Source organism: Ictidomys tridecemlineatus, chromosome 1 (genome assembly GCF_052094955.1).
Source record: "Ictidomys tridecemlineatus isolate mIctTri1 chromosome 1, mIctTri1.hap1, whole genome shotgun sequence".
Classification (NCBI taxonomy): Eukaryota; Metazoa; Chordata; class Mammalia; order Rodentia; family Sciuridae; genus Ictidomys; species Ictidomys tridecemlineatus.
This window is the reverse complement of record NC_135477.1, coordinates 103,584,479-103,612,476: the sequence shown is the minus strand read 5'-3', so window position 1 is coordinate 103,612,476 and position 27,998 is coordinate 103,584,479. Positions and strand designations below refer to the sequence as shown.

Below are 27,998 nucleotides of genomic sequence, written 5' to 3'. Positions count from 1 at the left end.
TCTGTAACAAGTTCTCAGATGCCCATTGTGTAGTAACAATGGATTCCAATAAGGACCTGTGGATTCTGTCCTCCCCTGCTTTCCTGAGTGGAAGGCTATCCCCTGCCCAGGCCTGCAAGCTTGCTAGGCACTAGAAACCCCAGCAAGAACTCTTCATGCCAGTCAAACCCATTGGGTGGATATGTGGACATGTGTTGAAGAACTGTTCTGGAAAAAGTACACACAATCTTGTTTTAAAGGGAATATGGGTGTGGGAACAACAGAGAATAAGATCCCCTATGGTTCTCTTCTTTTCAGTCACTTAGGAGGTAAACCCAGTGTTCCAAGTTCTTTTGAATCATTTAGGGGATAGTTTTAAAACTTTTTTCCTAACCTCTTTTTTTCTTAGTGGAGGGGATCCAGAAAGTAATTATGGACCTTATAGATGAGTTTAAAGATGAACTTCCTACCATCCTAAGATTATCAGAATCTAATCAGGTAATGTGATTTCATAATTTTCAAAGTGAATTTTAAAAAATATATTGTATTTTTACTGTCATATGGATTATTTAATGCTTTGATTTTGATATAAGTGCTTGGAGCTTAAGAAGATATTAATTTTACCTAAAAAAAAAAATTCAATCTTCCTCAATGGGAGGATGATCTGGAAAAAAGAGGGGTTGTAGATCAGGAAATTAGATAAATTAAGTTTAAAGACAATCCTTGGATTAGAAATCTGGAAATCTCATAGCCACAATTACAATGCAGTTCACTTAAAATTATGGGCTTGGGATATAGCTCAGTTGGTAGAGTGCTTGCCTTTCATGAACAAGGCCACAAAAATAAATAAATAAAGATTTGCTTAAGGTAAAGTGAAAAAAAAAAGCCAGATATACTTTTGCTAAAATCTGAGGCAATTAAATCAGTGCAAACACTCAATTGTAGCAATGGAAAGATAAATATAGTAAAAGTGCATGTGTTTTAATGTGGAAAAAATACTGGTATCAATTTAAACAAAGTATATATGTGCTGTATTTTAAAAATCTCTGTTCCAAAAAAGATTTGAAATAGATAAAATATTGGAAATGGAGAGTAGAGCAACAAAGAATTTTGAAGAGACATATAATCAGGAAAAAGTAACACCTTGTTAAGGGGACATATATAACCTAATTTACTCAAAGGTACACAGTTGTTAATGGAAAAGTATGTTTCAGCCATTTTGACCACAGTTGAAATAGAATATGCCTTAAAGTTACAGTAACAATCCACTTATGATACAGTAACAATCCACTTATGATGCAGTAACAATCTATTCAGAAATCAAAATCTTGGTAATGTCAAAGGTGAGGCACATAGCCCCAAACAGGAAATGAACAGTAAAGCACTCCAAGCAACACAATAATCACTCTGTACATCTCATTCCAAGGGTAAGAACTATCTGACCATTCATTGAGAAAACCAGCCAGTAGTATATGTTTACTAAATACTCCCTACTGGTTGGTGCTGAGCAGAGGGAATACAGAGATAATATGCAAGACACCATCCCATCCATCAATCAGCTGAATTGAATAAAGACAGAATTGTAAACAAATAATTGCCTTAGAATATGCTAAGTGTTTCAAAGGTAAATTCAATTTAGAGAAGTGAACGATTCTGCCTAGGATGGTTAGAGAAAGCTTCATGGAAGGATACTTAAGTGGACTCTCAAAGGATGAATAGGAGGTGTGTTTGTTATGTAAAGAAAAGGGTAAGGTAAGTAGTTAAGGGCAAAGAATAATAACCCAGAGAAAACAGTGTGAATTTGGCTGAAAAGTATGAAACAGCATAGCATGCTCCCTAAATGCCAAGTAAATATGAATAAATAGCATGTATGATAGAAGGACTGAGGCAGGAAAATAGTAGAAAATTAGAAAATGTAACCAGGAGGGGCTGGGGATGTGGCTCAAGCGGTAGCGCGCTCGCCTAGCATGCGTGCGGCCCGGGTTCGATCCTCAGCAGCACCACATACCAACAAAGATGTTGTGTCCGCCAAGAACTAAGAAAAAATAAAATAAATGTTAAAATTCTCTCTCTCTGTCCCCCTCTCTCTCTCACTCTCTCTTTAAAAAAAAAAAAAAAAAAGAAAATGTAACCAGGAGTCAGAATATGGTGATCTTTGTATTCCATGTTAAAAAAAAGACCTTGCGGGCTGGGGATGTGGCTCAAGCAGTAGCGAGATCTCCTGGCATGCGTGTGGCCCAGGTTCGATCCTCAGCATCACATACAAACAAAGATGTTCTGTCCACCGAAAACTAAAAAATAAAAAAAATTAATAATAATTAATAATAATAATTAATGAAATTTTAAAAAAGACCTTGCTTCATCCTAATTATAACATAGATATTCACAGAAAGATTCTGAGCATGGAAATGACATCCAGTTTGCACTATGAAACTATTTCTTCAGTGGTAATGTGTTTTGAATGGAGGCAGAGCTTCTAGTACAATTCTTTTACAAATGATAGTCAAAAACAAAGACAGGACATATACACTGGAGTTAGAAAGAATGGGTTGGGTACAAGATATTTAGGGTATCTGGAAACTGACAATGTAGTGTGAGAGGGATATGTAGGGATGGGGGAAACTCTGGATTGCTTGAGTGGGTAGAACAATAGTGGTCCTACTAACTAGGATAGAGGACTCTATGAGGAGGAGAGGGTTTGGAGATAATGAAATGAATTTAATTGGATCATTTAAGGGATTCTGTCACATCCCTTCTAAGCCATGGAGATTAGCTGTAAATTGGAGACATAGATTGGAAGCTCAAGTGAAGTCTGGACTAAAAATATACATTATTACATCATCATTATATAATGCATAAAATCAAGCATATAATGATACCTATAGCTAAAACAAGATGGTAAATGTCATTACTTTAAGGAGAGAATGTAGTAATATGAGGGTTTGGGATTGAGCCCCAAGAAATGCCAGTGTTTAAAGGGATCAGCAGAGAGTCAGAAGTAAAAAAGGGAATTCTTGCAGAGGGAAGAATGAAATTCTTCCCTGAAGAATTTGAAATGACCTTCATTTCTGAAATGAAGGTCAAAGGAGGAAAAAAAGAGGGAGGGATTAGCAGCCATAAGAATCCCCAAAGAAGTCAAGTATAGGTTACACTTTTGAAAGTTTTAAAAACTGAACCAATGCTTAGTGGGTAAAATTGAATTTACCCCCAAAATTTACTTCTACAAACCCATATTTACCAATAATGCTTGCCGTATACTTGAACTCTATTTTTAGCAAAAATAATTTTCTTTTTTTTTATCTGAATTGAAGATTATGGCTGTGTATTTATGTAAATGATTCAAATTTCTAAGCTTGTATGTTTCTAAAAATAAACAAAGTGATAGACATTCTTGTTTACCATCAAATCACACATGAGTTTCAACTGTTAAGACTTACGGGACTTTCTTAATTATGGTAGAGTTCTGAGACTTATAGAACTGACTTTCAGAAGATGTTAGAGACTCCAGCAGTCTCTCTAGTGTTATCATCAGTGATATTGTATGGCACTATACAAATCCATTTCTTGTACAGTGTAGTCTTTACTGCAAAAAGTGTGGGTCCTTGATGCACCCTGCTGAGGTGGCAACCAGATAGTGGACTGTTGAGCAAATAGAATAAGGCTTAAAAGCTCCAGAGGGCAAACCAAATTCTGTAATTCTGTATCTTAGACTTGCAATCTAGTTGCTTCCTCTTCTGCATTCTTCTAGCATTAGTATAAAGTCTTTTGAAACACTGGAATCTTTTCTTGGCAATGCTCTTAATACTTGGTAGTATAAAGGGAAAAGATGGACAGGTGTTCGTGGTTGATCCTGAATATCAAATGATTAAAGCAGCACAATGGTGACAGTAATTATTGAGAAAGCCTAAAGGTGAATCCTAGAAGCCAGAGACAGGCCAAGAAATCCCTGTTATCCCTTCCAAATTGTGATTCTCCCATTGCCTAAATTAGAGAAATTTGGATTTTACTTAAATAAAGAAGTTTATAATTCCCTTCATCTTTTCCTCCCATCTGAATGACCTCATTATCCTACCAGAGCCAAAAGCACTGTTTATATAGAAATAGATTGATATTCTGATCCCTAAAGAAAGAATTCTGTGTTCCCATTTTCATCTTCTTGAAGCTATTTACTTTTAAGAACTTTAATCCACTTAGAGAGGAACATAATGATAGTTAACATTATTTTATCATTTTTGAAATACTTACATTGTTCTTTTTCTTACTTTGAAGAATGTGTTGCTGAGATTGGCAAGAAATATGAGTAGTTAAGGAGCGTTATAGCACTTTTGAAGCTATTTTTTCTTCAAAAATAAATTATCCAGAGAATATTGCTAATTAGATTATTTTTAAAAGGTCAGATTGTAAATGCTTTTTTTTTTTTTTTTAATTTCTAGGATGATTCCTAGTTCCCAAATGCACTGAAAGAAATGGTTTTAAGAATGCTTAGAGGACTTTATTAATTGGGTTATATTTTAAATCTCTAAATTCTGTGGTTGGTATTTAAATCCTCCCCCACCCCAGGCTATTTATTCAGGAAAAGGCCTTATTGTTCACCTACAGTTAAAACAAAACAAAAAGTTTGATGGGAGTGGTGGTATAATTTTTATAGAAGATATACCCAGAATAATGGTTATCAAGTAGTACTTCATGGCTAAATATTTTAAATGAAATTTTCTTTCTGGGGCTGAGTAAGCTCATTTTAGAACCTTGGCATGAGGTAGTGGTTTCTGAGGTCTAGTACCCTCCACACTCTGTGTCCCAACCAGCCCAATACCTTCAGTATCTACTTTCTTGGTAAGGTAATTTTTAAAGCTTTACAGAGGCAAATTGTAAATGATTTCCATATGAGGAATTTAAAATTGCCAACCTTTACATTTGAATGAAGAAATGTTTACTATAATTGGGGAACTAAAAAAAATTAGTTAAAATTACATTTAACCATATACTACAAGATTGGGAATTACAAATAGAACATATGCCATAATGCTGTAACCCATGCCAAAAATTTTGAATGTTACATTTGTAAATGTACTTCTCTGAATTCTTTTTTTTTTTAATGTGAGAAAAAAACTTCTGAGGATGCACCGTTAGTATCTGGAAATTACTTTTAATGGTGTTGAAGTTTTGAAATGTAATGAGAATAGGACTATAACTAGAATGTTCTATAATTTAATTGGATTTTTGTCTTTGGTGAATTGTTTCTTGTGAAGCAGTATCATTATTGTGAAAGTTGCAAAGTAGAGTGTGCATGAAAAACTTTCTAGGTGGTTTCTAAATTTGGCATATTTCTTTGATATTTCTCATTATTAATTTGTTACATTTTCTGATGCTCTTCATTCATTCATTCATTCTTATAAGTATTTGTGAAGTATCTATCTACTACATGCCAGGCACTAATCTTGGCCTTGCAGGGGGACAGAGAGCCCCCAAATAGCTATAAAACACTGCTGTGATACAAATTGCATTCTTATCAAACAGAAATAAGAAGCAAGGGAAATAAAATGTGTATTTAAAAAAATTTTGTTGTTGTTGATGGACCTTTTTATTTTATATGTGGTGCTGAGGATTGAGCCTGTTGCTTCACACATGCTAGTGCTCTACCACTGAGTCACAACCCCAGGCCCTTAAACTGTATACTATATATTGGTAAATGTAGGGAGAAGAATAATATAGCAGAGAAGGGATATAAAATAGGGGAGTAGGTATCCAATGAACAATTGATTGTTGAGGTAGCGTAACCAAGAAGGGTCTAGTGAGAAAGTGATTTTTAAGTTAAGATTTAAAGGCAGTGAGGGAGTAAATCCAGGACACTTGAGAAATCAAATGGCATAGCTAGTGCAAAGTCCCTGAGATAGAAATTATCAAACTAAACAACAATCAGAGAGCTTCTCCAAAGAATAATGACATTTATTTGGGAATAGCAGAGTAGGCAATGGGAGTACCTGTGCCATAGAGAACCATATAGGTATTCAAGGAGATCCAGGCAAGAGGAAGACTTTAAAGGCACTTAAAAGGAGAGATTTGTGCAAGCTACTTGAATACAGTGTTCTTCAGTAGTGGAGCCCAGAGGCAGGAGTTGGTGTAAATTTGTTGTCAGAGCCATAACTGATGGGTGAGTGTCCTGTCAACAGCATCTTTCTGAATTATTTCAGTCTTAATGTTAAACTTAGTTACACAAATCTCTTGAGATGTGTAAGGCATACAAAGCATGGGATATGTGTATATTGAGAAGAAATCTCTCTTGGGCCTTTGTCCTTGAGAAAGTTCTTATTTCAGACTGAAAATTATGAACCGTTCCCCTTCATAACTTCCTGGCTCTAATTTTGTCTGGGTCTGAGAAGAAATATTTCCACTTGGTATCTTCATTTCACGAAGTCTACCTGACAAGTTCAACAAATAGTGAGGAAGGAAAGAAAGAGGAAAAGAGGTTGAGGCCACAGAGGTAAAGAAGTAACAGACTTTGTGGGGTTTGAATGTACTTTGACTTTTACACTGAGTTCAAGAAGTAGCCATCAACACAGTTGAGCAGTATGATCTGATCTGAGTTTTAATTAGATCTCTTTGGCTGATACATTGTTGAAAGAATGAAAACAGGCAAGGCTGCAAGCAGGGAAACTATTTAGGAGTCTAATTCACTAATTTGGAGAAGAGATGATGGTGGTATCTAAGTATAACAGACTGGGTGTAGTACTCTGAGTGGTAAGTGGTTGAATTCCAGGACTATTCAGAGAAAGAATTGAATAAGATTTGCTGACAGGCTGGTTTTATAGATGGAGGATAGTAAAACGCTGAGATAATAGAAATCGGAGTTCAGCATTAAAACTGCTGATGACAAAGAAATGGGCCTGGCTCTAGAAAAAAAAAGAAGAGAAAAAGGAAAAGCAGGGTTTATATTTAAAATAGTGGAGGTCAAATGGAGAGATCTGGAGCAAGATTCTAAAGCCAATCTTATGAACTGAGGCTAGGTTTATTTTGGTATGCTACCTTTGTGCATGCATCTCTGAGGTGTGATGGAGAGTTTGAATATCTTTTCTGGCCTTTGGTGATGTGCTCAGATGATGATGATGACAGAAAGTGCTAAGAGCCACAGCCAAGTAATATGATGCATGGCACTTTTGGTTGAAAGGTGACGCCAGCTAGCCATTGAGATGATATGATTATGTTAAGATCTGCATTCATATGGATATTGGACTCCTGCTGTTCACCTCGGCCTGCTGCAGGACTCCTGGAGAGTTCCCATTGGTTGGGGAAGTACAGTAGGAGGGAATTCCAAAATCATCTAAACTTTCACACTTTGTAATCAACTTCAGGATGATTAGGGTGATAGAAAACAAAAAAGAGGGAAAAGAAATTTAATTTTTGGTCAACATTTAGATTTAAACAATTTCCTGGGCTGGAGTTGTAGCCCAGTGGTAGAGAGCCTGCCTCACATGTGTGAGGCACTGGGTTGGATCCTCGGCACTACATAAAAATAAATAAATAAAATAAAGATATTTGTCCATCTACAACTAAAATTTTTTTTTTAAAAACCAATTTCCTAATAGAACTAATTGAGTAACTCACTCAACCTAAGAGTGAATTGAAATCATCATCATAAATTAGTGATTTTTTAAGAATAAATTTTTTAATGGGTCTATGAATAATTGTATACATTATTGGAGTAATATGATATTTGGATATATATGTATTATGGAATGTCTAAAGCAGATTTAATATATCTACCTCCTCAAATATTTATCATTTGTTTGTGGTAAAACTTTCAAAATTCTTTCTATTAGCTTTTTGAAATACTCAATAACTTTTTGTTATCTATAGTCATCCAAATATACTCGAGCATGCCAAAACCTCCTGCTTCTATTTATTAGTACTCATTTTCAACTTTCCCCATCCCTTCTCCCTCATTTATTCCTCAACCTCTAGTAACTATTCTACCCTCAACTTCTAAAAGATCAACCTTGTAATAATTGATATATGATCGAGACCATGTGGTACTTGTCTTTTTGTGTCTTGCTTATTTCACAAAATATAATGATCTCTGGTTTCATTCCTATTGAATTGGTGACTGTTTTATATACAGGGAATCTCATTCTGCATCTAGAGGATATAAGTAGCTGTTCCTCTGTAGTGTCCTTCATGTCTCCAGAGACAAGAAGAACTACCAAACATGCTTCATCAATGGAAGTCTTCTTGGGAAATTCAATTCCATATTTTGTGGCAAGGAAAATAAAGATGGTCAGGAAGATTTTATTTTCAAAAGTAACAGTTGTTTCTTTAAAAAAAAAATCTAGGAACACATCAAAAAAAGGAAGGTATTTTTTAAAAACCTAAAGATAAGCACAGTGTTCACACTAAACAAATGAGCATGTAAGGGAAGCAATGATGATAGTCATTAGAATCAGCTTGAGACTGTCAGAGACAGCCAGGAATTTATGGCACCAAATGGGGAAGATAACACAAAGTATGGCACTAACATAATGTTCATCTGTATTAAAATAATATTTATAACGAGTCAGTTGGGTTAATCCTACATGAGATGTTGGGTTAACAGATTATCAATTACAAATAACTTAATTTTTATACAAAGATAAAAAATTAAAGAGAAACTGTAAAAAAAGTGAAGATTGAGGGGTCATTCTAGAGTACTGTTTGGGGGAATGAATCAAGATTGGCTAATACAAATAAATGTGTGAAATCAGTTAATCCAGACCAACACATACAGATCACAAGATTTTGTAAATAAACTTATGAAAATACGGATGGGGAAACTGCAGAGTGTTTAACATTTTGCAACTGCAAAAATGAGTGGACCTAGCTGGGCACAGCAGTGCATGCCTATAATCCCAGCAACATGGGAGACAGACTCAGGAGGATCACAAGTTCAAGTCAAAACTTAGCAATTTAGTGAGACCCTGAGCAACTCAGTGAAACCCTGTCTTAAAATAAAAAATAAAAAGAACTGGGGATGCAGCTCAATGGTAAAGTACCCCTGGGTTAAATCCTTGTATCAAAAAAAAGGGGGTCCTCCAACACTGCATGATGCTTGGACAAGTAGACAAAGTTATTTAGTAAAAGTAGACCTGCATATATATTCCATCACATATGGACTTCTTTGCGTGATAGTAAATTATAATGAGAAAAAAACACAAGTAAATTATAATCAGACCAAACTAATTCCAGCTGCTCCACCTTGAGAAGAAGTTGGAAGAGGTCAGTGCAGCAAAGTATAAAGTCACAAGAGAAATGGAATCTGTATGTGCTAGAGCTTTGGATACTGCAGACAATTTGGGTTCTCTCCCAGGAGTGCTCACAACCACAATCAGGGTAGAAAATATTGTCAAATGATTGTACTTGCATGTTACTTTTCTTGCTCTACCTGCCATATAACTGCTTTTTTGGCTTGCTTTCCTTTGAAATGGTTTGGGATTGTAGGAATTTCTGCAGTCCGCAATTTAGATGACACTTTCTGTTATTGGTTTTGAGTAGGACGGCTGAGGCCACTGGTGGGCTAATAGACATTTTTAGTAAAGTTAACTTATCAGATCACAACAGAACACCAAATACTACAGCAATACATCTTCATTGAGAAGCTAGAACAACTTTTGTTTATCTCCATTGACAAATGCTGAGCAGTAGTAAAAGTACTGAACTTCAGTGACAAAATAACAAAAATACATTTATTTCAGGATAAAAGAAGGGGCATTAAAAATGGTGTTATGGGCAAAAAAATCTATTTAAAATATTTTGTATTTCTATATTTAGGCGGAACAAATATTTAGAGGTCCAGAGTTACTTGTTTTTAACCAGTACTTATTAACCAGTACTTTCCCTCCAGTTATATTCTAAAATGCCAAAATAACCCACAAAACTACTTACATGAATAATGCTTATATTTGTTTGTTGCCTGGAATGTAGTCTAACCACATTGTAAGTAATTGCCCCATGGTTCACTTACTGGTAGAGCAGAGAAAGAACTACATTATGTAATGCTACAGTTTTTTTCTATAAGAATACTGATAGAATTTTCACAGTATTGAGAGGTAAAATTTTATTAAACTTGCTGATTCGCATGCAGAAATTTATTTTATTTTTCTTTAAATTATACATGTACATATATATTGTATGTATGCTGCATTTCATAATTTAAAAAATTTAAGTGGACTGGGAAAATATTTATAACTGTTTTGAATAAGTATTATTGTTTGAATAATTCAAATATTGATGTTTGGATAAGGATTCTTGTTTACTTTTGAAATTAATGCAAAAAAAAAGATATAAACCCAGAGAAAAATGAAAAATATCGATCTTTTAGCTAGTTACTTCATTTCTGGATATTTTTCCTAAGGAAAAAATATATACATATTTAAGTGTGGGGGTATATGTATTGTATGTGAGTATATAATTATTGGATACTAAATACATATACAATATTATGTGTAATGTAGCTATATATTCAGTCTCCGCCAGAAGTGGATTTTAATAATGCATTAGAAAATCACATATCAGTTACTTTTTAAAGGCTTATTTTTCAGAAAAGAGAACCTGTGCAGAAAAAATCCAGAATGGCTATCACTTTAGCCAAGATCAATCGGAGAGCATTAATTCAAGGATTAAACAACATATCCAGATCTTCCCAGTCAGTGGCCAAACTTCTGCATCCTAAGCTTACATGTAGAATTTTGGAGTTAAGGGACATATCTTGTCGTCTGCTGAGAGAAGTTAATGCACCAAGTCAACCAGTATATAACATTCAGGTAAGCACCTACTGCTTTGGCACAAGATGTGGACCTTTGTTAAAGAAACTTCTAAGATCTACAAGCTGTATTTCTGTATCCTCGGGTCATTAAAAAGAAAGATAGCTAAACTGCTTTAAATGTGGAATATTTTAAAAATGAGAATGTAGAGCATTTTGTTGTCTTCCATGTAAAACAGATGTACTTGGATACTCTAATAAATGGTTGCTTTTTTTCAATATAGTGTATTTTCTGGTTTAAATAAGTCTGAAAAGGAGGGGAAGCAATATGGACTTTTACAAAAATACCTTTTTAGTTGCTGATAGGCCTTTATTTCATTTATTTACTTATATGGGGTGCTGAGAATCGAACTCAGTGCCCCACACATTCTAGGCAAGTGCTTTACCACTGAGCCACAACCCCAGCCCAGCAATGTAGACTTTTTTCCCAGCTTATTATTTAACTCTATTAAATGGTCCATTTCAATTGATTTCAACCAAATATAAGGATGCAAATTACAATTTCTGTCAAACCTAAAAGAAATTCTACAACAAATCTTTAAAATGGCTGTTTTGTTCTTTCCCCCATGATTTTGTTGTATTTTCAATATAATCTTTACATATATAATATATTGAGTATATTTAACTATAATTTGGATAAGCCCATCAATATTTAAGTAGATTTTGAATCACCCTTTCTACATTGTTTTATTGGGGCTCTGTTTTGTTTTGTTAAGGAAAACAGCTCATAAAACTTTTAAGGAACTATTTTTTTTTCCTAAACTTTATAGTACAGAACTCTGGGTTTTTCAGTCTGGGCATTATTCAAAGCATCCTAAATTTTTACTACAAAGGATTAGAATCTTGCAAGTCTGGCCTCTAAACCCCAGGATGAATCATTTGGAACTCTTGTGTTGAAGGGAGAGAAAACAAGGTTCAATCGAGGTACTCAAATGATGCCTTTGGATCCTGTTTGTCTCTTTCTCTCCATTTCTTGGGTCTACTTGCTCTATGCTGACTGCATTCTTAGAGTGGCATTTTCCTCCATGATTTGCAGCTGTTCCTGGGGTTACGTCCTTCTAGATTTCTTCACAGCAGAAAAGAGAGTCATTAATCCAATGTTCCCAGTAAAGTCCTCAGGTTCATTCTTTGAGAATGACTTATATAGGAGAAATGACTTAGGTCTCAGTGCTCATCTCTAAGCCATAGAATGGGATGCCCTAATTAGTTTATGACCAGATTACCAGCTTCATCCCTATATTTGGGATTGGCATCCCATTTCCAGATCATATGATCTGAGATTGATATGGAAAGAATAAATCCACAAATAAAAATCTGGGTTGTTTCAAAAAGATGATAAAATGAATGCTGAGTGGCCCAAATCAACAAATAATAATAAAAACATTTTACTTTGTAGGAATCTCTCTTTAATCAAAGAATTTGACATTTCCAAAAATTATCAGATATGTGAGCTATGAACTGCCTGAGGGCAGCATTTATAAAAAAATTCACTTATAATACCTGATATCTAATAAAGTAAAAAAATATTTTGTTTTAACCATATGAGTCTCTAAGATCTACAAGCTGTATTTCTGTATCCTCAGGTCATCAAAAAGAAAGCTAAACTGTATTATCTTAAATTCTCATTGAAATCACCTTCATATTGAATGTTTTGCTTTGCTATTTCTTTTCTTGCATTGTCAAACCTATAGATTTTCTAGAGGTTTGATATAAGAAATGTCTTTGGAAAAATATTTCTGTATTTAGTATATGAAATCATATTTTAAAACACTGTCCATTTCGCTATTCAGAGTCTTCCTTTTTGCTTCTCTGCTAATTCAGAACCATCAAGGATCTGAGATTTTCCATTACTTGCTAATCAATTATCTTGCTACACACACACACACACACACACACACACACACACACACACACACACACCAGGCTTAGGTCAGGGACATAGATTGATATTCATGGTAAAAGGATCAGAGCAGTATTTTTTGTTGGTTCCCTATACTCAGTTCCCATAAGGCAGGTTATTTCAAAAGAAAGGAACCTTGAAATCAAGAGACTGAGCACTTTTTAAATATTTTCTCAGTACTAGGAGTTGAACCCAGGGGTGCTCTATCTACTGAACTAGATCCTCAGCTCTTCTCATTTTTTATTTTAAGACAGGGTCTCACTAAGTTGTCCATCCTGGCCTTAAATTGGCTATCCTCCTGCCTCAGCCTCCCAAGTAACTGGGATTACAGGCATTTGCCACCATGCTAGGGAACACTCTGAGCTTTTCATGACACATCTGCCCAGCCTTCTCTTTGTCTCTCTGTCTCTCTCTCTCCCTCACCCCGAGTGTGAGTTTTTATCACCCTGGAATGTAAATGTCTAGGAGAGAAGAAGAGGACTTTGTCTTTAGTGCCAGGTGATGTGTTTGGAGAGAACTTCTCTAGGTCTCTGTATACTTTCTCTAGCTTCCAAGGTTGTTTGCTACTTGAACATGCCCTTTGCTTGGAAGATCAATCTGTACAGGAATGAAACAAATCCATGAGAATATTCTCTCAAAACTCATGAATATTCAGTGGCAGGAAAAAATTATATCTATTGCAGCTGAACTTATGTGCTTCCTTTTATCCGGTGATAAGAACTGAAAAACAACACAATGGGTTTGCCTTTTTGCCTTGATTGACAATCAGTTTCTGAGGTGAATTTAAATCTAACTTATTCCTGGAGGCTGAGATGAAAGAGACAGGTTTAGGGACCAACTGGCTTGTCCAAGGTCCATATACTGACTGTGACTATCTCTTGACATCAAAATCAACAACCTATGAGATCTCTTCTCCTTTGCTCTTGTTCTAATCGATCTAGCTTTAATCCCCAAAATTATTATCAATGAAGTATTTCAAAACACACAGAAAGTAATATATCGTAAGTCTAACCCAAATTTAAATTGCTGGTAATATTTGTCATATTGCCTTCAGATTTCCCCTTAATAAAAATGAATATAACTAACTATAGCTTACTCTCTTCTCTTTGCTTCTCACCAAAGACAATCATTACACTGAAGTTGATGTGAATATGTCCTTACTTCTATATTTTTACTACACACACATATATATACATATATATATATATATATATATTCACATTAGATGCATATAGTTTTATTCTATGTATATTTTAAGTTTATATAAATTATACTGTGCCTATCCTTCTGAGACTGTTCTTACTTGACATTGATAAATATGTAGCTAGGGTTTATTTTTAGCTTCTCTCTCTGGTAAGAGAAAAAAAAAGATCCATAGTTCATCTGATACTGGGTTGATGGACAGTTTAGTTTCTAATTTTTTTTCTGTTGAAGACAGTGCTTCAGTGAATATGCTTGCAAATACATGCAAATAAATGTGTGAGACATTCTTCGGGTATATATCTGAAGAGGGATTGCTCCAGGTTTTATTAGCTATTACCAAACTGTATTCAGGGAGGGTGTTCTTTATTGGGAATCCTTCTGATTCCTAATTAGAGGATAATGTCTTCAGTTTTGGAAAATTCTTAGTCATTATTTCTTCAAGTATTGCTTCTTTAGTTTTTTCTTTAATCTCTTCTTATAGAATGGCTATTAAAACATATTTTGGATCTTCTCATTTTATTCTTTATGTATATTTGCCTTCCTTATGTTTTCCTCTCTCTCTTTTTTAGTTGTAGATAAACAAAATACCTTAATTTTATTTATTTATTTTATGTGATGCTGAGGATCAAACCTAGTACCTTACATATGCTAGGCAAGTGCTATTCCACTGAGCCACAACCCCAGCCTTCTTTGTCTCTTTTTGATACATCCTTAGTAATTATGCCTAAAATGCTCTTTCATTTAGTGTATTTTTAAAGTTTTTATTTGTTCTTTTTAGTAATCATGAAAATAGAATATATTTTGACACATCCTACATACATGGAGTATAATTTCCCATTTTTGTGGTTGTACATGTTGTGGAGTTACACTGGTCATGTATTCATATAAGAACATAGGAAAATTACATTGACTCACTCTACCGTCTTCCCTATTTAGTCAGTGTATTTTAATTTTAAAACATTACATTTATAATTTCTACAAGTTCTATTTGGTGTTGCACCTAAAATTTCTGCTTCTTTTATCTTTTTAATGGGTCCTTTACAAGTTTATTCATTTTTTTAAAAAAAAGTCTTTAATCATTCTGAACATATTTATTTAGGAATGGTCTTTTACATGGTTTTTCTTTGAAATATTAGGGGGAATGCTAATTTTTCTAACTATGGTGATTTATATTATATCATATATTAGATAATTTACTTATGTTTTATAACTTTTAACTGAAGCCTCTTCTCCAACAGAGGTTTTTTGCTTTGTCTTTAATAAAAATCCCTTCTGTATTTACTGGTGGAACCAACCATCCCTTTAGAGGAATTTTGCTTTGTTTCCAAGGGTATCAGCAATCTGGGAGCAAGCTTTATTCTTTTTTCAGCTTAGATTTTCCTGCTGAAAGGGTAAATTCAGATGCCTTTGTAAGGTCAGTCTTAGGGTTTTAATCTCTCATAGGAGAATTCCAGTCCCAGGTGGAGAACTCTGTTTTGAGTCTCAATTTCACTGAAATTGAAGCTTCGCAAAGGCCCAATTTTCACTTCATCTCCAGTCTTTGTATTAGAACTCAGGCACCCAATCATTATCTCAGGGTCCAATAACATCCCAGAGTTTCTGAAGTATAAATTCACACACTTGCTTCTATGGCTTTTAGTTCCATCTTTGTTCCTGGCACAGGGAACTTCTCTTTCTTTTTTTGTAAAATCATTCTTATGCTAAATATTTTGAGTTTCATTTTATATGGAATTTCTCAGTGTTTTTGTGCAAGTGGTTCTCAGTCTGCCATGTTGATGGAATCAGATGGCCTTTAGCTTTACTTAATATCTTCCTTCACAAGTTTTAATATAATATGGTTAAATTTCTTTGGGGAAGTAAGAGAAATATAACTTAACTTTTTTATTCATTCAACAATATTTGTTGAAAACATGACATGTAAAATCACTAGTTTTGGTTCTAGGGATTCAGAGACCTCTCTTGCTTGCTCTGTGGACTGTGGGACTGGTAGGTAAAATAGAAAACAATGTCAGTGAGGTTTAGTAATAAGCATATGATTAAAGGGTGCCAAGTATACAAAGGAAGCATAAAGAAGAGGCTTATGAATCCAGAGTGGTCAGTGTAGGCTTTCTAGAAGATTTGGTATTCTGAAATTTGAAGGAACAAGAATTTGCAAGTGAAGAAGTAAGTGAATCATTCCAAGAAGAAAATAGTATATATTAAGGTACTGAGGTAACTGAGAGTATGACTTATTTGGAAAACAAATAATTCTATATGGCTAGAGTAAGACAACAAAAGACAATCCCTGGTCAGAGGTTTCAGAGTCCTTGAGGGCTGGGGATGAGGAAGAAGCTTCACTTGAATGAGATGTGGTAGTTTGGGTAGAGAAGCAGTTTTTCCATTAAGAGGAAACTAAGTTGTAGCAAGGAAGAAAATAACATGTCAAATTTGAAAGGCTCTGTGAGGATAAAAATAGAAGTATGAATATGAATAGAGTGGCCCAGAGAGTCAAAGATACAACAGAGAAACATATGAGATATGAGAAGTGGCAGAAATCAACGGATTGCTCTGTGGATGAAGTGTCTCCATGTTATCAGACTATGCTGTGAGGTGAATGTCACAGTGTGAAGAAGCTACATGACATAGAGTTCAACTTATCCAGAGTAGGTTCCAGCATGAATTCCTTTAAGAATTCCTAGGCTGCCTGCATCAAGGTGGAGCTTGGTGTTATAGGAAATTAAAAAGAAGAAAGAGCTAGAATTGCTTTCTATGCAAAGGGTGGTATTTATGAATGCATGGGGGATAACATTTTATGAAAACTTGCTTGTAGGAAAGTACATGGCCTAATAACCCACTGAAAGTATATTCTAAAGATCTTCTTCAAGTGATCTGTCTGGTCACTGGTCTGAGGGTGATGCATTCACACCTAGAACAACTTAAATGGTTCTTACCAGTACTGTCTTATAGATCACTCTCCTTAAGAACATGGAAATAAAGAGGCATTTTTATTAGAATACTGACAATAACCAGAATAGTGTTTTAGCCTTTTGACATAGGGAAGTCTGAGATGATACGTATAGTAATGGTCTCCTCAAGATAATCAGAGAATGGATTCTGTCCCAAGACTCCCTCAACAATCTACCTGGGCCTTTCTGCTTGGATGTTCAGATCTAGACCATGTCCCATATTTCTTAGTATATTGAAGTATGTGCCAAACATGAGCTCCCCTCAAACTTAATTGACACAAGTGACCTAAAGAGATTCCAATGACCTGTTATAACATGAGCACAGAGAATTGGGGTCAGGCTTCTCCTCTGACCATCCAGTTGAAAGAGGCTTTCCTTTGTGGATGCTGAATCAGGTTGCTCCTCAAACCTCTTCAGGTTCTGCAGTAATAGAACAGCAGCTAGCCTGTGAGGCCTCAGAAATGGAAAAAACTGAGCAGAGAATTCCCTGGAGGTTTCCAACATCCCCAGCACCTATATTTACAGAATGGTGCATCTGTCCAGCTTTAAGAACTGCCTGGCTGAGTGAAGCCTGCAGCTGCTCTCCCTGCAGTGACCTAGATAATCAGCTTTAATGCTGACTTTAGCCAAGACACGTCAGCTCCCAGACATAGTTGTTGATTCTGGCAGACCAATGCAGGGCCACAGGACCAGGAGCTCTTCCTGCGACAGAGTTATCTCTATAAAGCCATCTGAGATGACTGTTTTTATTTTATGTAGGCATTGTGGAGTGGTATAAGGTATGGTATGGGCAAAAGTGAAGCAAACCCTCAGCCTTCACAATGCCTGGCAGTTCATTTCATCCCAGTGAACTGGTGATCTCTTTTCAGGAAGGAGGTTAAAAGTTTATATATGAAAGAAAAATAAACCTCTTAAATGGTTCTACTAGTACTGTCTCATAGATCACTTTCCTGAAGAACATGAAGATAAATAAGTACTTTCATTAGGATGGTGACAATAACTAAAGTAGTCTTTCTCATTACTGACATTCCAAGGTAGATTCCAGTTTGGGATATTTCTAAATCATACAAATATTAGGAACTTCTGTGCATCCTTAATGGGACTGTCATGAGTCTAACTTGGCTAGTATGATTCAGACCTGGGAAAAAAGATATTTCCTAGAAAGTAGGACCTCTCCAAGTGTACCAAGAAGTTGGGACATTTGACCTTTACAGGACCACCTGATTAAAAGCATGCTCAAAAACAAGGTTCTGCAGGGTGTTAATACTGAGCTAAACAAAGTCAAACAGCTTTCTTCACTGTGAACTGCTAGGAATCTTGCCTGTGTTCTTGGGTGTTCTGAGGTCGCTAAACAAAGACATGATCATGAAGCTTTTGCAACTTAATAGGAAACATCCCTTCCCCCATACTTTATCTATTAACAGCAGTCAGTGTTCTTGCAATGTTTGTTGGTAAATAATCAAGCTAGAATTTCTCTATACCTCTCCTTGTATAGCTCATCAAGGTGATTTTGGACACAATCTAAGTCAGGCCTGGTAATTCTCCAACCTTTAGATCATGTATATGTGGATCTTTATTTTCTTTATTTCTTCAGCTTTCTTGTAATTTATGTCATTATTAGTAAAAAACCAAAAACGAACACAGATACTTTTTTTTATGAAATAAGGCAGTCAAAATTATATGGAAGAAGTTTATAGGTTGAAAAAATTTTAATATATACATTTTTTTAACATATATGCCTATTGTATATGTTAATGTTCCCAAATAAGAAGAAGAAAAGAAGAGGAGGAGGAGGAGGACCACAACAATGACATATGTACATAACATTGATACTAAGATATTTTTAACTCACATATGCAAATAAAATGAAATTAATATAACACGGTTAAGAGAAAAAAATTTAAATAAGCCAAGACAATTTAAATAAAGATTCCCATTTACCAAATTTCTCCTGTTTATTTATCTCAGTTTTGACCATATACTATTCCTACTAAAAGCAAGCCAAAATGAAACAGGATGGTTTATAATATGAAAAATATGTATTGCTAGTCATAAAATTGAAAAATGGCTACTTGCCAGTAGACACATAAATTTTGGAGGAAATACATTTTCTACAAGAATAATTTGTTGCAGGAATAGAAAGTATTTGTTAAAAGCAATAAAATAGTGGAAAAAGATGACCCTTAGGCAATATACAGATAAATTGTTCAGAAGCATAACATATATTGTTTTCATAATTTATTTTGAAACTAATCAATTTTAATTACTTATAAAGTGAAAGACTGAATCTGAGAAAGATGTAGCAAAACAGAGAGAAAGAGTAATTTCTCATGCAGACTCACTTTTACTTAATTGTATATGGCCTACTGTCAAATATGGACAGCATTCATATGAATCTTCACACTGTGAAGAAGCCTTTTGTAGGGGTGTGTCTGTTTTTCTTTCTCCTGAAAAGTCTGCTCTCTACTTGTATGCTTGTCTCCTTGTACAGTCTTACTGTTAGATTCAGAGGCATTCTGTCATTTCGGTTCTTCCAGCAAGAAGGAAAAAGCAACTCCTACTTCATTTCCTGGAAAGTTTGCTGAAGCTAGGAACTCTGGGAAATTTTCCAAGTTGACTTATACAGGGAGTCATACCTACCCCTATATCTAGGAGTTAGTATGGCCTGAAGAGAAAGGAAGAAGAAAGGAAACAGGCTCTCTGCAACACTCTCCGCTAATAGGCAGATGGTGTTCTTGGTTTCAGCATTCCATAAACCACATAAGAGGGAAGCAAGAAGACTGTGATAAACAATTTTATTCTTCATTTAGTAATGGTAGCAGTAAGCAAAAACTTACTATATAAACACTATAACAGGATGCAAAGTTCACTTATATTTTAATTGTTTCATTTGTAAAAAAAATACCATATGCTCTTTCAATTTAACTAAAAAAAAAAACACAGAAAACAAAGAATTTAATCTCTGAACCTGTGTTACCCTTTCATAGATTTGTTGATAAAATGAGGCAGTGCAAGTAAAGCTGTAGGATAGAACCTGGTATATGAGTGTTCTGAAATGTTAAGACTACAAAGCTATATGACTAAATCATAAAAGCTATCAAAATTTTGTTACACTTCTGTCTAGATTTTTTCTATGCAAAGTTGTGTATTTTATCATAAAAATATTAGACATGATTCTTGAACTTTTAAATTGAAATATGGAGAATAAATGCAAATCACTATACATACAGCTCAATGCATTTTCATAAACTGAACACAATATACAGTTCAAGTCACCCATAACCACCTCCCACCAAAATCTCATACTGCCTTCCAGTCACTAATCTCACTCTTAATGGGAATACCCATTTTCTTGACACCGTACAGATTAATTTGGCTTATTTTTGTTTGGAATTGAATAATTTCTTAGGCTTATGATTTTGAACTTAACTCTTTCCCATCTCTTAAGGTACTAATAATATTAATCATGTCTACCAAGCCCCTTATTGCTACTCATACATAGGTATCCTGCTAAGCACTTTATAAGCATTTTCTTATTTAACAGCAAACCCATGAGATAAATATTAGCTATTACAATACAGTCCCTTTCCACTCTTCATAAGCAGTAAATTCCAAGGCAATACAACTGTGTTGGCAACACAGCTTAATGATCAGATGAAGGGTTCAGACCCTGGAATGGGATTCCTGGCTTAAATCTAACTTTACTACTTGCCAACTATATTATCTATTTCTCTTTTTTCTTTTTGTGGAATAATAATAATAATAACAACAACAACTTTGTAGGATTGTTTCAAGAATTAAAGAGAACATTTATGAAGCACATAGTTCATTTTTTTAAAGACCTATTTGCTTTCGTGTTTTTTATTAATTATTTTAATTGGGTATATTTGACAGCAGAATGCATTTTGATTCATTGTACACAATTGCAGCAAAACTTTTCATTTCTCTGGTTGTACACAAAAGTGTCACATCATAGGTGCAGTCTTACATGTACCTAGAGTAATAATGTCCATCTCATTCCACCATTTTTCCTGCCCCCATACCCTCTCCCTTCCCCTCCTTCCCCTTTGCCCAATCAGAGTTTCTCCATTTTTCCCATGCCCCTCCCTTCCCCCATTTTGCATCAGCATCCACTAATCACAGAGAACATTCTGTCTTTGGCTTTTTGGGATTGGCTCACTTCACTTTCAATGCTATAAATAACTTTTTAACAAACATGGTACACACAGTTCTTTCAAGTTTGTGTGCATTTTCTACTGTGAATTTACATGATTTTATTAGCCACAGTCTGTACCTTTTGGGAGTTCATCGAAACCACTGAGTGGCTTGGCTGTTGCTTGGGAGGAACATGGCTAACTGCCACCTCACTGCTGAGCGGGAAGGGAATGTTTTCCTAATGTTTTCATTTCATAGCCTGCTCAAGAACACAGAGGTGGCCTGTTAGATAATATAGTTCCCATAAACTGAATATGTTATACTGATGTGTTTAAAGTAGGGACATCTAGTACCAGAAACTAGAAAAAACTGAGAGGCAAATTCATTACTGGCTGGCATAACCTTCGAAATATCAAGCTGGATATAACAGAGGGTTTCCTGAAGCTTAATGACCATCTAAAGTTAGTGCTGGCCTTTAGCAGTCTCATGATTAACATATCCAAGCAGATCATTAATCTCTGGGAAATGCTTAGTATTTTGATTGCTGTTTGCTTCACTGAGGTTGTGAATAATTTAGTAAGGACTGATTATATAAATTTGAACAAAGAAAAGACTGTTTTTTTTCAAATATGCACAGTAGCACCTCCTAGTGAGCACAGTTTATAATCATAAAAGGTTTAAAGAATTTCAAAAAATGCAAGATTATAGATTTGTCATAGGTTTTGATTAGTAGAAAGTATTTTCTTGTTAAAAGTTAAAAAAAACTATATATTTTCAAAATGTGGAAATAAGTCCAGATAGTTGCAATGTAGATGACTTTTTTAAAAATAAAAATTTAAATTCTCATTCTGTAATAACATAGTAAAATAGAACACTGAAACATTGGAAATTTTTGTTTTAATAAGAATATCTTTTCTATTTTTGCAGGTCAGAAAGGGTTCTTTGTGTGATATCGTTTCCTTTCCAGCAAAGACTGCTTTAACTAGCATAATATATGCTTCATATGCAGCACTAATTTATTTGGTAAGTTCTATTGGAATCTAGAAAACAAATATAACTTATTTTAAGCAATGTTAAAGATAATACTATACAATTGTGTGCTATATGATGTTATCTTTAATGATACTATTCGAAAACTAAGGTACCATTCTCTTGTAACACAAAAATAATTTCATGTTTGATACTTTCTGAGGAGCCAAATGATCCAACAAAAATCAATTTTCTTTAATAACTAAAATTATTTTCAGAAAGCTTATTACTGTTGGAAGGCTTTTGATCAAGACATTTTAGTTTTTGCTTTCATTTAGCTACATTTGTTCCATTTATTATATCCTATGATAGCTGCAGTTCAGCATTCATCATTTTTGAGTCTATGAATTTGGAGAATACAAATATTAGCATATAATGTTTTGATGACAAGTGCTGTACATGACAAAAATATTGAAGATTTTATCCATTATAAGGGCTTTATTTTCTATTAATCAATAGCCATTTATATTTTACTTTAAAAATACTTCTAACATAGAAAGAGAAAAGTGCACAGCTTGATGAATTATCACAAAATCTATTAATCTATGCAGTAATCAGGTAAAGAAGCAAAACATTACCATCATTCTAGAAATCTCTTTCTTTTACACTTAAAATCATTACCCTTTTTAAAATTTTTTTTACTTGTAGATGAATACAATACCTTTATTTTATTTATTTTTATGTAGTGCTGAGGATGGAACCCAGTGCCTCACACATGCTAGGCAAGCACATTACCACTGAGCCACAACTCCAGCCCCTTCATTACCCTTTTCTATAAAGGCAACCACTGCCATGATAGTTCAGCTTTTAAACTGTATGTAAATGAAATAATATAGCTTATAATCTTTTGTGTTTGTCTTCTTTTGCTCAGCATCATTGTGAGATTCATTTGTTGTCTGTAGCAATAGTTTGCTCATTGACATTGCCATGTAGTATTCCCTCTATCATCATTATTTTACCACTTCAACTGCTGATGAGCATTTGGAGTATTTCCACTTTGGACTATTATGAATAAGACTACTATAAATATTATTGTACATATCTTTTGGTGAAATTTTTAGGTCATTGAGTATGCATGTGTTTATCTCTAGTAAGTATTACAAAACAGTTTTCCAGAATAGTTTGTAGCAATTTACACTAATCCTAGCACTTTATAAAAATTGTAATTACTTTAGATTACCACAGACACTTGGTATTGTCAGTATTTTCCATTTCAGCCACTTCTGTGGGTATGTAGTATTATGTTCATTGTGATTTTAATTTTCATTTCAATGATTTGCATTCATTAAATGGATATTTAGATATCCTCCTTTGTGCATTTCTGTTAAAGTCTCTTTTTCTGTTGAGAGATATCAAATTTTTTAAATTATTGATTTGTACTTTAAAAATATATTATAGGAGAAAGTCCTCTTGAGATTATATATGGGCAAATTTCTGTTTTTATCCTGTGACTTGCTTTTTCACTCTCTTACCACTCATTTTCTTCATTTTAATGTAGTTCAATTTATTAATGTTTTCCTTTTTGCTAAGACTTTGTATCCTAATTAGAGAATCTCAACTTATGTCCAAGGCCACAAAAATATCCTCCTATTGTAGTCTAGAAAATATATTATTTTGCCTTCCACTTTTAGATTTATAATCCATGTGAAATTGGTTTGAGAAAAGGGCCAAATATTTTCCCCCATGAGTATCCAACTGATTTATCTCAATTTCTCAGAAAACAAAAGTCTTTTTTCTATTGTCCTAGAAGAACCCCCACCCCTTTTTTAAAAATCATAAATCAAGTGTCTTTTTATGTAGGTCTGTTTATTGTTGGCCTATTTGTCTATTTTTGCACCAATTTAGCACTATATTACAGAGCCTTATACGATGTCTTGATAACCGAATAAGTCCTTCTCCTAATACAGGAACATATGTATCTATTTATTTTGATCTTTAATTTCTCATAATCAATTTATGTTTTGCTGGAATTCTTACATATTTTTATATCAAAACAAATGATATTAATCTTTCCCACACAATCTATAAATTTATACCTGTCCCAATTAAAATCCAAGCAGTTGTGTGTGTATAAGTTGATTCTAAAATACTTAGGGAAATGCAAAAGGCTAAGAATATCTTAACCTGCACACCCAGCTGCACCCTGGTGGTACTTGACAGTAATCCCAGCTACTAGGGAGGCTAATGTAGGAAGATTGCAAATCCAAGGCCAACCTGGGCAACTTTGTGAGACCCTTAAAAAAAAAAAAAAGTTTAAAGGCTGGCAAGGATAGCTCAGTGGTAAAGCACTTACCTAGCAGGCATGAGGTTCAATTCCCAGCACCAAAAAAAAAACAAAAAACCCAAGACATTCTTGAAAAACTACAACTTACTTTTAAACATGTTATTTCATGTTTTTAAAAAAATCTTGAATGTATCAAATATTTTGCAAATGTTTTGTTTTTGAGAAGTTCTCAATATCTTAAATATGAATCTTGTATAAAATTGGCATCAATTGAATTAAGATGTAAGTACTCTACGAATATAGTAGGATGGATGAGTATAGGAAAATAAAAACTAAACTAAAATCAAAATTAAACTTCAGTTTCTCAAAGCCTGTTTGAAACCATCCCAGTTTGTAACACTATAAATTTTACAAGCAAATAATAAAAACCTCTTAGTGAACTGTTAATTGATCAGATAAGCATCCAAGGCCTGAAAGAGGCCAAGGTTGGAATTATGGTTTTAAAAATAAATAACACATGTATTGGAGATTAATACCACATGAGTGGAACCATGCCAAGTGCAAAGAATGCAGTCAACAGAAATGTGGAAAAGAGCAACATTTAAGGTGAACTAAGAAGGAATTTATCTATGGAGGAGACAAAAAAGCAACACTTAGAAAAGCAGGAAGAGAATCAGGAAAAAATGGTGTCAAGGAAATAAAGAGACTCAGGAAGGTGTCAATGGTTATCAAATACAAGCAGAAAAGATCAAGTAAAAGAAAGATTTGAAAAGTATATCAGGTCTAGTATTTAAGATGCTAAGCTTAATCATTTTGAGAACTAGTTCAGTGACATGCTGGGATAAGAAAGACAGAAATAAACAGGTTTTAGAGTGAATAGGAGATGATAAAATGGAAACCAAGAACATCAACTGGTTTGATTAAGAGGAGAAAGTTATATAACAGTCAAGAGAGAGACAGGGCTGCAGGGAATTCCAATTTTAGGATGGAAGATTATTCATGAGTATTGTAGGGGAAGAGCCAGTCAAGAGTGACAGGTTGCACATAAAATCCCAGCAGCTCAGGAGGCTGAAGCAGGAGGATCATGAGTTCAAAACCGGCCTCAGCAACTTCAAGGCACTAAGCAACCCAGTGAGAACCCATCTCTAAATAAAATACAAAATAGGGCTGGAGAGGTGGCTGAGTGGTCGAGTGCCCCTGAGTGCAATCCCCGGTACTAGGAAAAAAAAAGAGTGACAGGTTGAAGAGAGAAGGAACAACCGACAGAGAAATTGGTAGGGTACAGGTTAAAACAAAGAAAGGCATACTGACCTCAATGAAAACTCTTCGTTTTCTGAGACTGGAGTGAAAGTTCCTTAAAATGGGCATAGATATAATTTTGTAGATGATGAAAGAGGGAATATCAAATAAGAGAGAACTTTACAATATTTTTTTTCACAATATAGCATAGTAAATCATCATATTGGGTTATGTGGATGAGGTTATGTGTTGTTAGAAGTGATAGATTTGAAAGTTTCTAGCTCTGAGTTTGGGCATATTCAAAATGCAAGTACCAAAAAATATAAAAATATGTTACTGACATTTAATCATCTTAATTAGAAGTCCGTAGTTAGTTAGGCAGTTCCTAATTTTGTATAGTGGGATCTACAATGCCATCAAGAAATCAGGTGCTCTGGTCTGAATGTGTCCTCTGCAAATCTGTATGTTAACTAACCCCCAAGGTTTGATATTAGTAGGTGGGATCTTTGTGAAATTATTAGGCATCATGAATGGGATTAGTGTCCTTATATTATAAAAAGTCCCTGAGAGTTGTCTTTTTCTCTTCTACCATATATACACAGTTAAAAGACACCATCTATGAACAAAGCAGACCCTCACCAGACAGAATCTGTCTGCCATCACCTTGACCTTGGGCTTTCTAATCTCCAGAACTGATAAATAATCCTATTGTTTATAAGATACTCAGTTTATAATATTTTTGTGATAGCAATATGAACAGATTAAGACATCTGGGTCTTTCTACCTTTTTCTCTAAAAACTGTTTTTAGTCCTTAGGTTTGTTACCTCATGCTCAGGCATCACCTCAATATCAGTGTCTGAAGCTGGAAGGGGAAGATAGAGGCAAAAGACAAACATCTTTCTCTTTAAGTAGGAGGAAAAACTTCCAAATACCTTTCCTGACCTCTTTCCCAGCAGACATATAATTTTATTTCATTGGCCACACGCTAACTGAAGAAGTGTGGAAAAGCTGTGCTCCTGTGTTCTATGAGAGGCAGGCAGGCAAGTGGGCAGGATCCAGCTGAAGTTCTTCAAAGCCTGAGTCTCTCAGCCCTTTTGCTACTACCTTTTTTTTTTTATTAGTTGCTCAAAACATTACAATGATTTTGACATATCATACATTTGATTCAAATGGGGTATGAATTCTTATTTTTCCACGTGTACAGATTGCAGTATCACATTGGTTATACAGCCATACTAGTGTCTGTTGTATTCTGCTACCCTCCCCTCCCATCACCTCTCTCTACCCAATCTACTGTGACACATTTCTCTCTCTGCTACTGCTACTACCTCTTCAAGAAAACCTTTTGTGTTTATGCTCCGTTATTCCATCTTGAAGCATTTCTTTTGTATAATAAACTAGTTTAAGTTCATGTTTCATAGAAATTTCTATTCCCTTTGCTTGCCTTAACTACTTGACAACATCATCATCATCATTTTCATTGTTAGAAAACTCACAGGGGAAATTTAGTGAATATCCTTCTTAGAGATTCTAATTTTTAAAATTGTTTGAGACGTTTCTCCTAGAAGCACTGAATGGCATTTTTTTTTAGGTGGAAATTGGGTCATGTGTTTGCTTAGAAATCACTGATTTGCAAGCTTACTAAATTCTTACCAAAATGTTTATGTCCTTCCTATTGTACACACAGGTACAAGCAAAGTCTGGGAGGAAGAAATTAAAACAAAAAGCCTACTTTGAAATGTTTGGGAACAAATTCCATCTCTCAAAAAATGTTTCATTATATTTAGTCAGAAGAATAAAGAAGTGAAACAGCTAATGAATTGAGGGAAAAAAAAAGATGTAAAGCACATTTTAACTGAAGCATACTAGGTTTTAAATACTCTTTAGAATTTGGTGTTATGTATTTAGAACAGGGAATCAGTCTCCCAATACTTACCATATACCAAGTGCTTTCTGAAAGGAAGTTCTGTTTTATTAGAATATGTAGATTATTTATGCTAAATATTTTATTGCCTTTTTTTAATCTGTGGTTGTTAGTAGTTTAAAAAGAGACTTCACTTTTCAAAATTTTTGAAAATTATATAGGCAGTCTGCATTAATGCTGTGCTGGAGAAGGTAAAGCACATTTTCCAAGAAGAAGAATCCATAAGGCAAAACAGAGAGAGTGAAAATTTTAGAAAAGCCTTTTCAGAGCCTGTGATTTTGGAGCCTGCATTTCCTGAAGGTGAAATCAAAGCAAAACCTTACAGGTCATTGTCGGAGAAGCCAGACAACATTTCAGATCTCCCCAAGCTTCCTGCTAATAAGCAGAGTAATAAGATCCAGGTTTTACATTCGGTGTTTGACCAATCAGCTGAAATAAATGAATGAAGAAATCTAAACACAAACATCACTGCAGAGACCTTGAATTATCTATGAAATGGCACATTTCATCTGATTAAAAAAAAAAGAAAAAAAAAAAGCTCCAGGGTGAGGATGGGGGATACTACTATGCAACTGTCATTCTCTAGTATTTATATGGTAGAGAAAATAAA

General features: G+C 34.5%; 1 protein-coding gene across 1 annotated transcript; it reads left to right on the top strand.

The window, feature by feature from the left end:
• The first annotated feature begins 155 nt into the window (after nucleotides 1–155).
• Spata9 (spermatogenesis associated 9) lies at nucleotides 156–27,998 on the top strand. The gene is made up of 5 exons (XM_005326150.4): nucleotides 156–216; nucleotides 389–477; nucleotides 10,548–10,769; nucleotides 21,899–21,994; nucleotides 27,550–27,998. Exons 1-5 carry the CDS (start codon nucleotides 156–158, stop codon nucleotides 27,832–27,834), a joined length of 753 nt encoding a protein of 250 aa, XP_005326207.1. The 3' UTR covers nucleotides 27,835–27,998.

Bases quoted from the DNA above. Each gene is read 5' to 3' on its own strand.
- Spata9 (XM_005326150.4), top strand. From the start codon at position 156: ATGCCAGTCAAACCCATTGGGTGGATATGTGGACATGTGTTGAAGAAC. The intron at 217-388 runs GTACACACAATC...TTTTTTTCTTAG, and splicing joins GAAGAACTGTTCTGGAAAAA to TGGAGGGGATCCAGAAAGTA. The intron at 21,995-27,549 runs GTAAGTTCTATT...AAAATTATATAG, and splicing joins ATGCAGCACTAATTTATTTG to GCAGTCTGCATTAATGCTGT.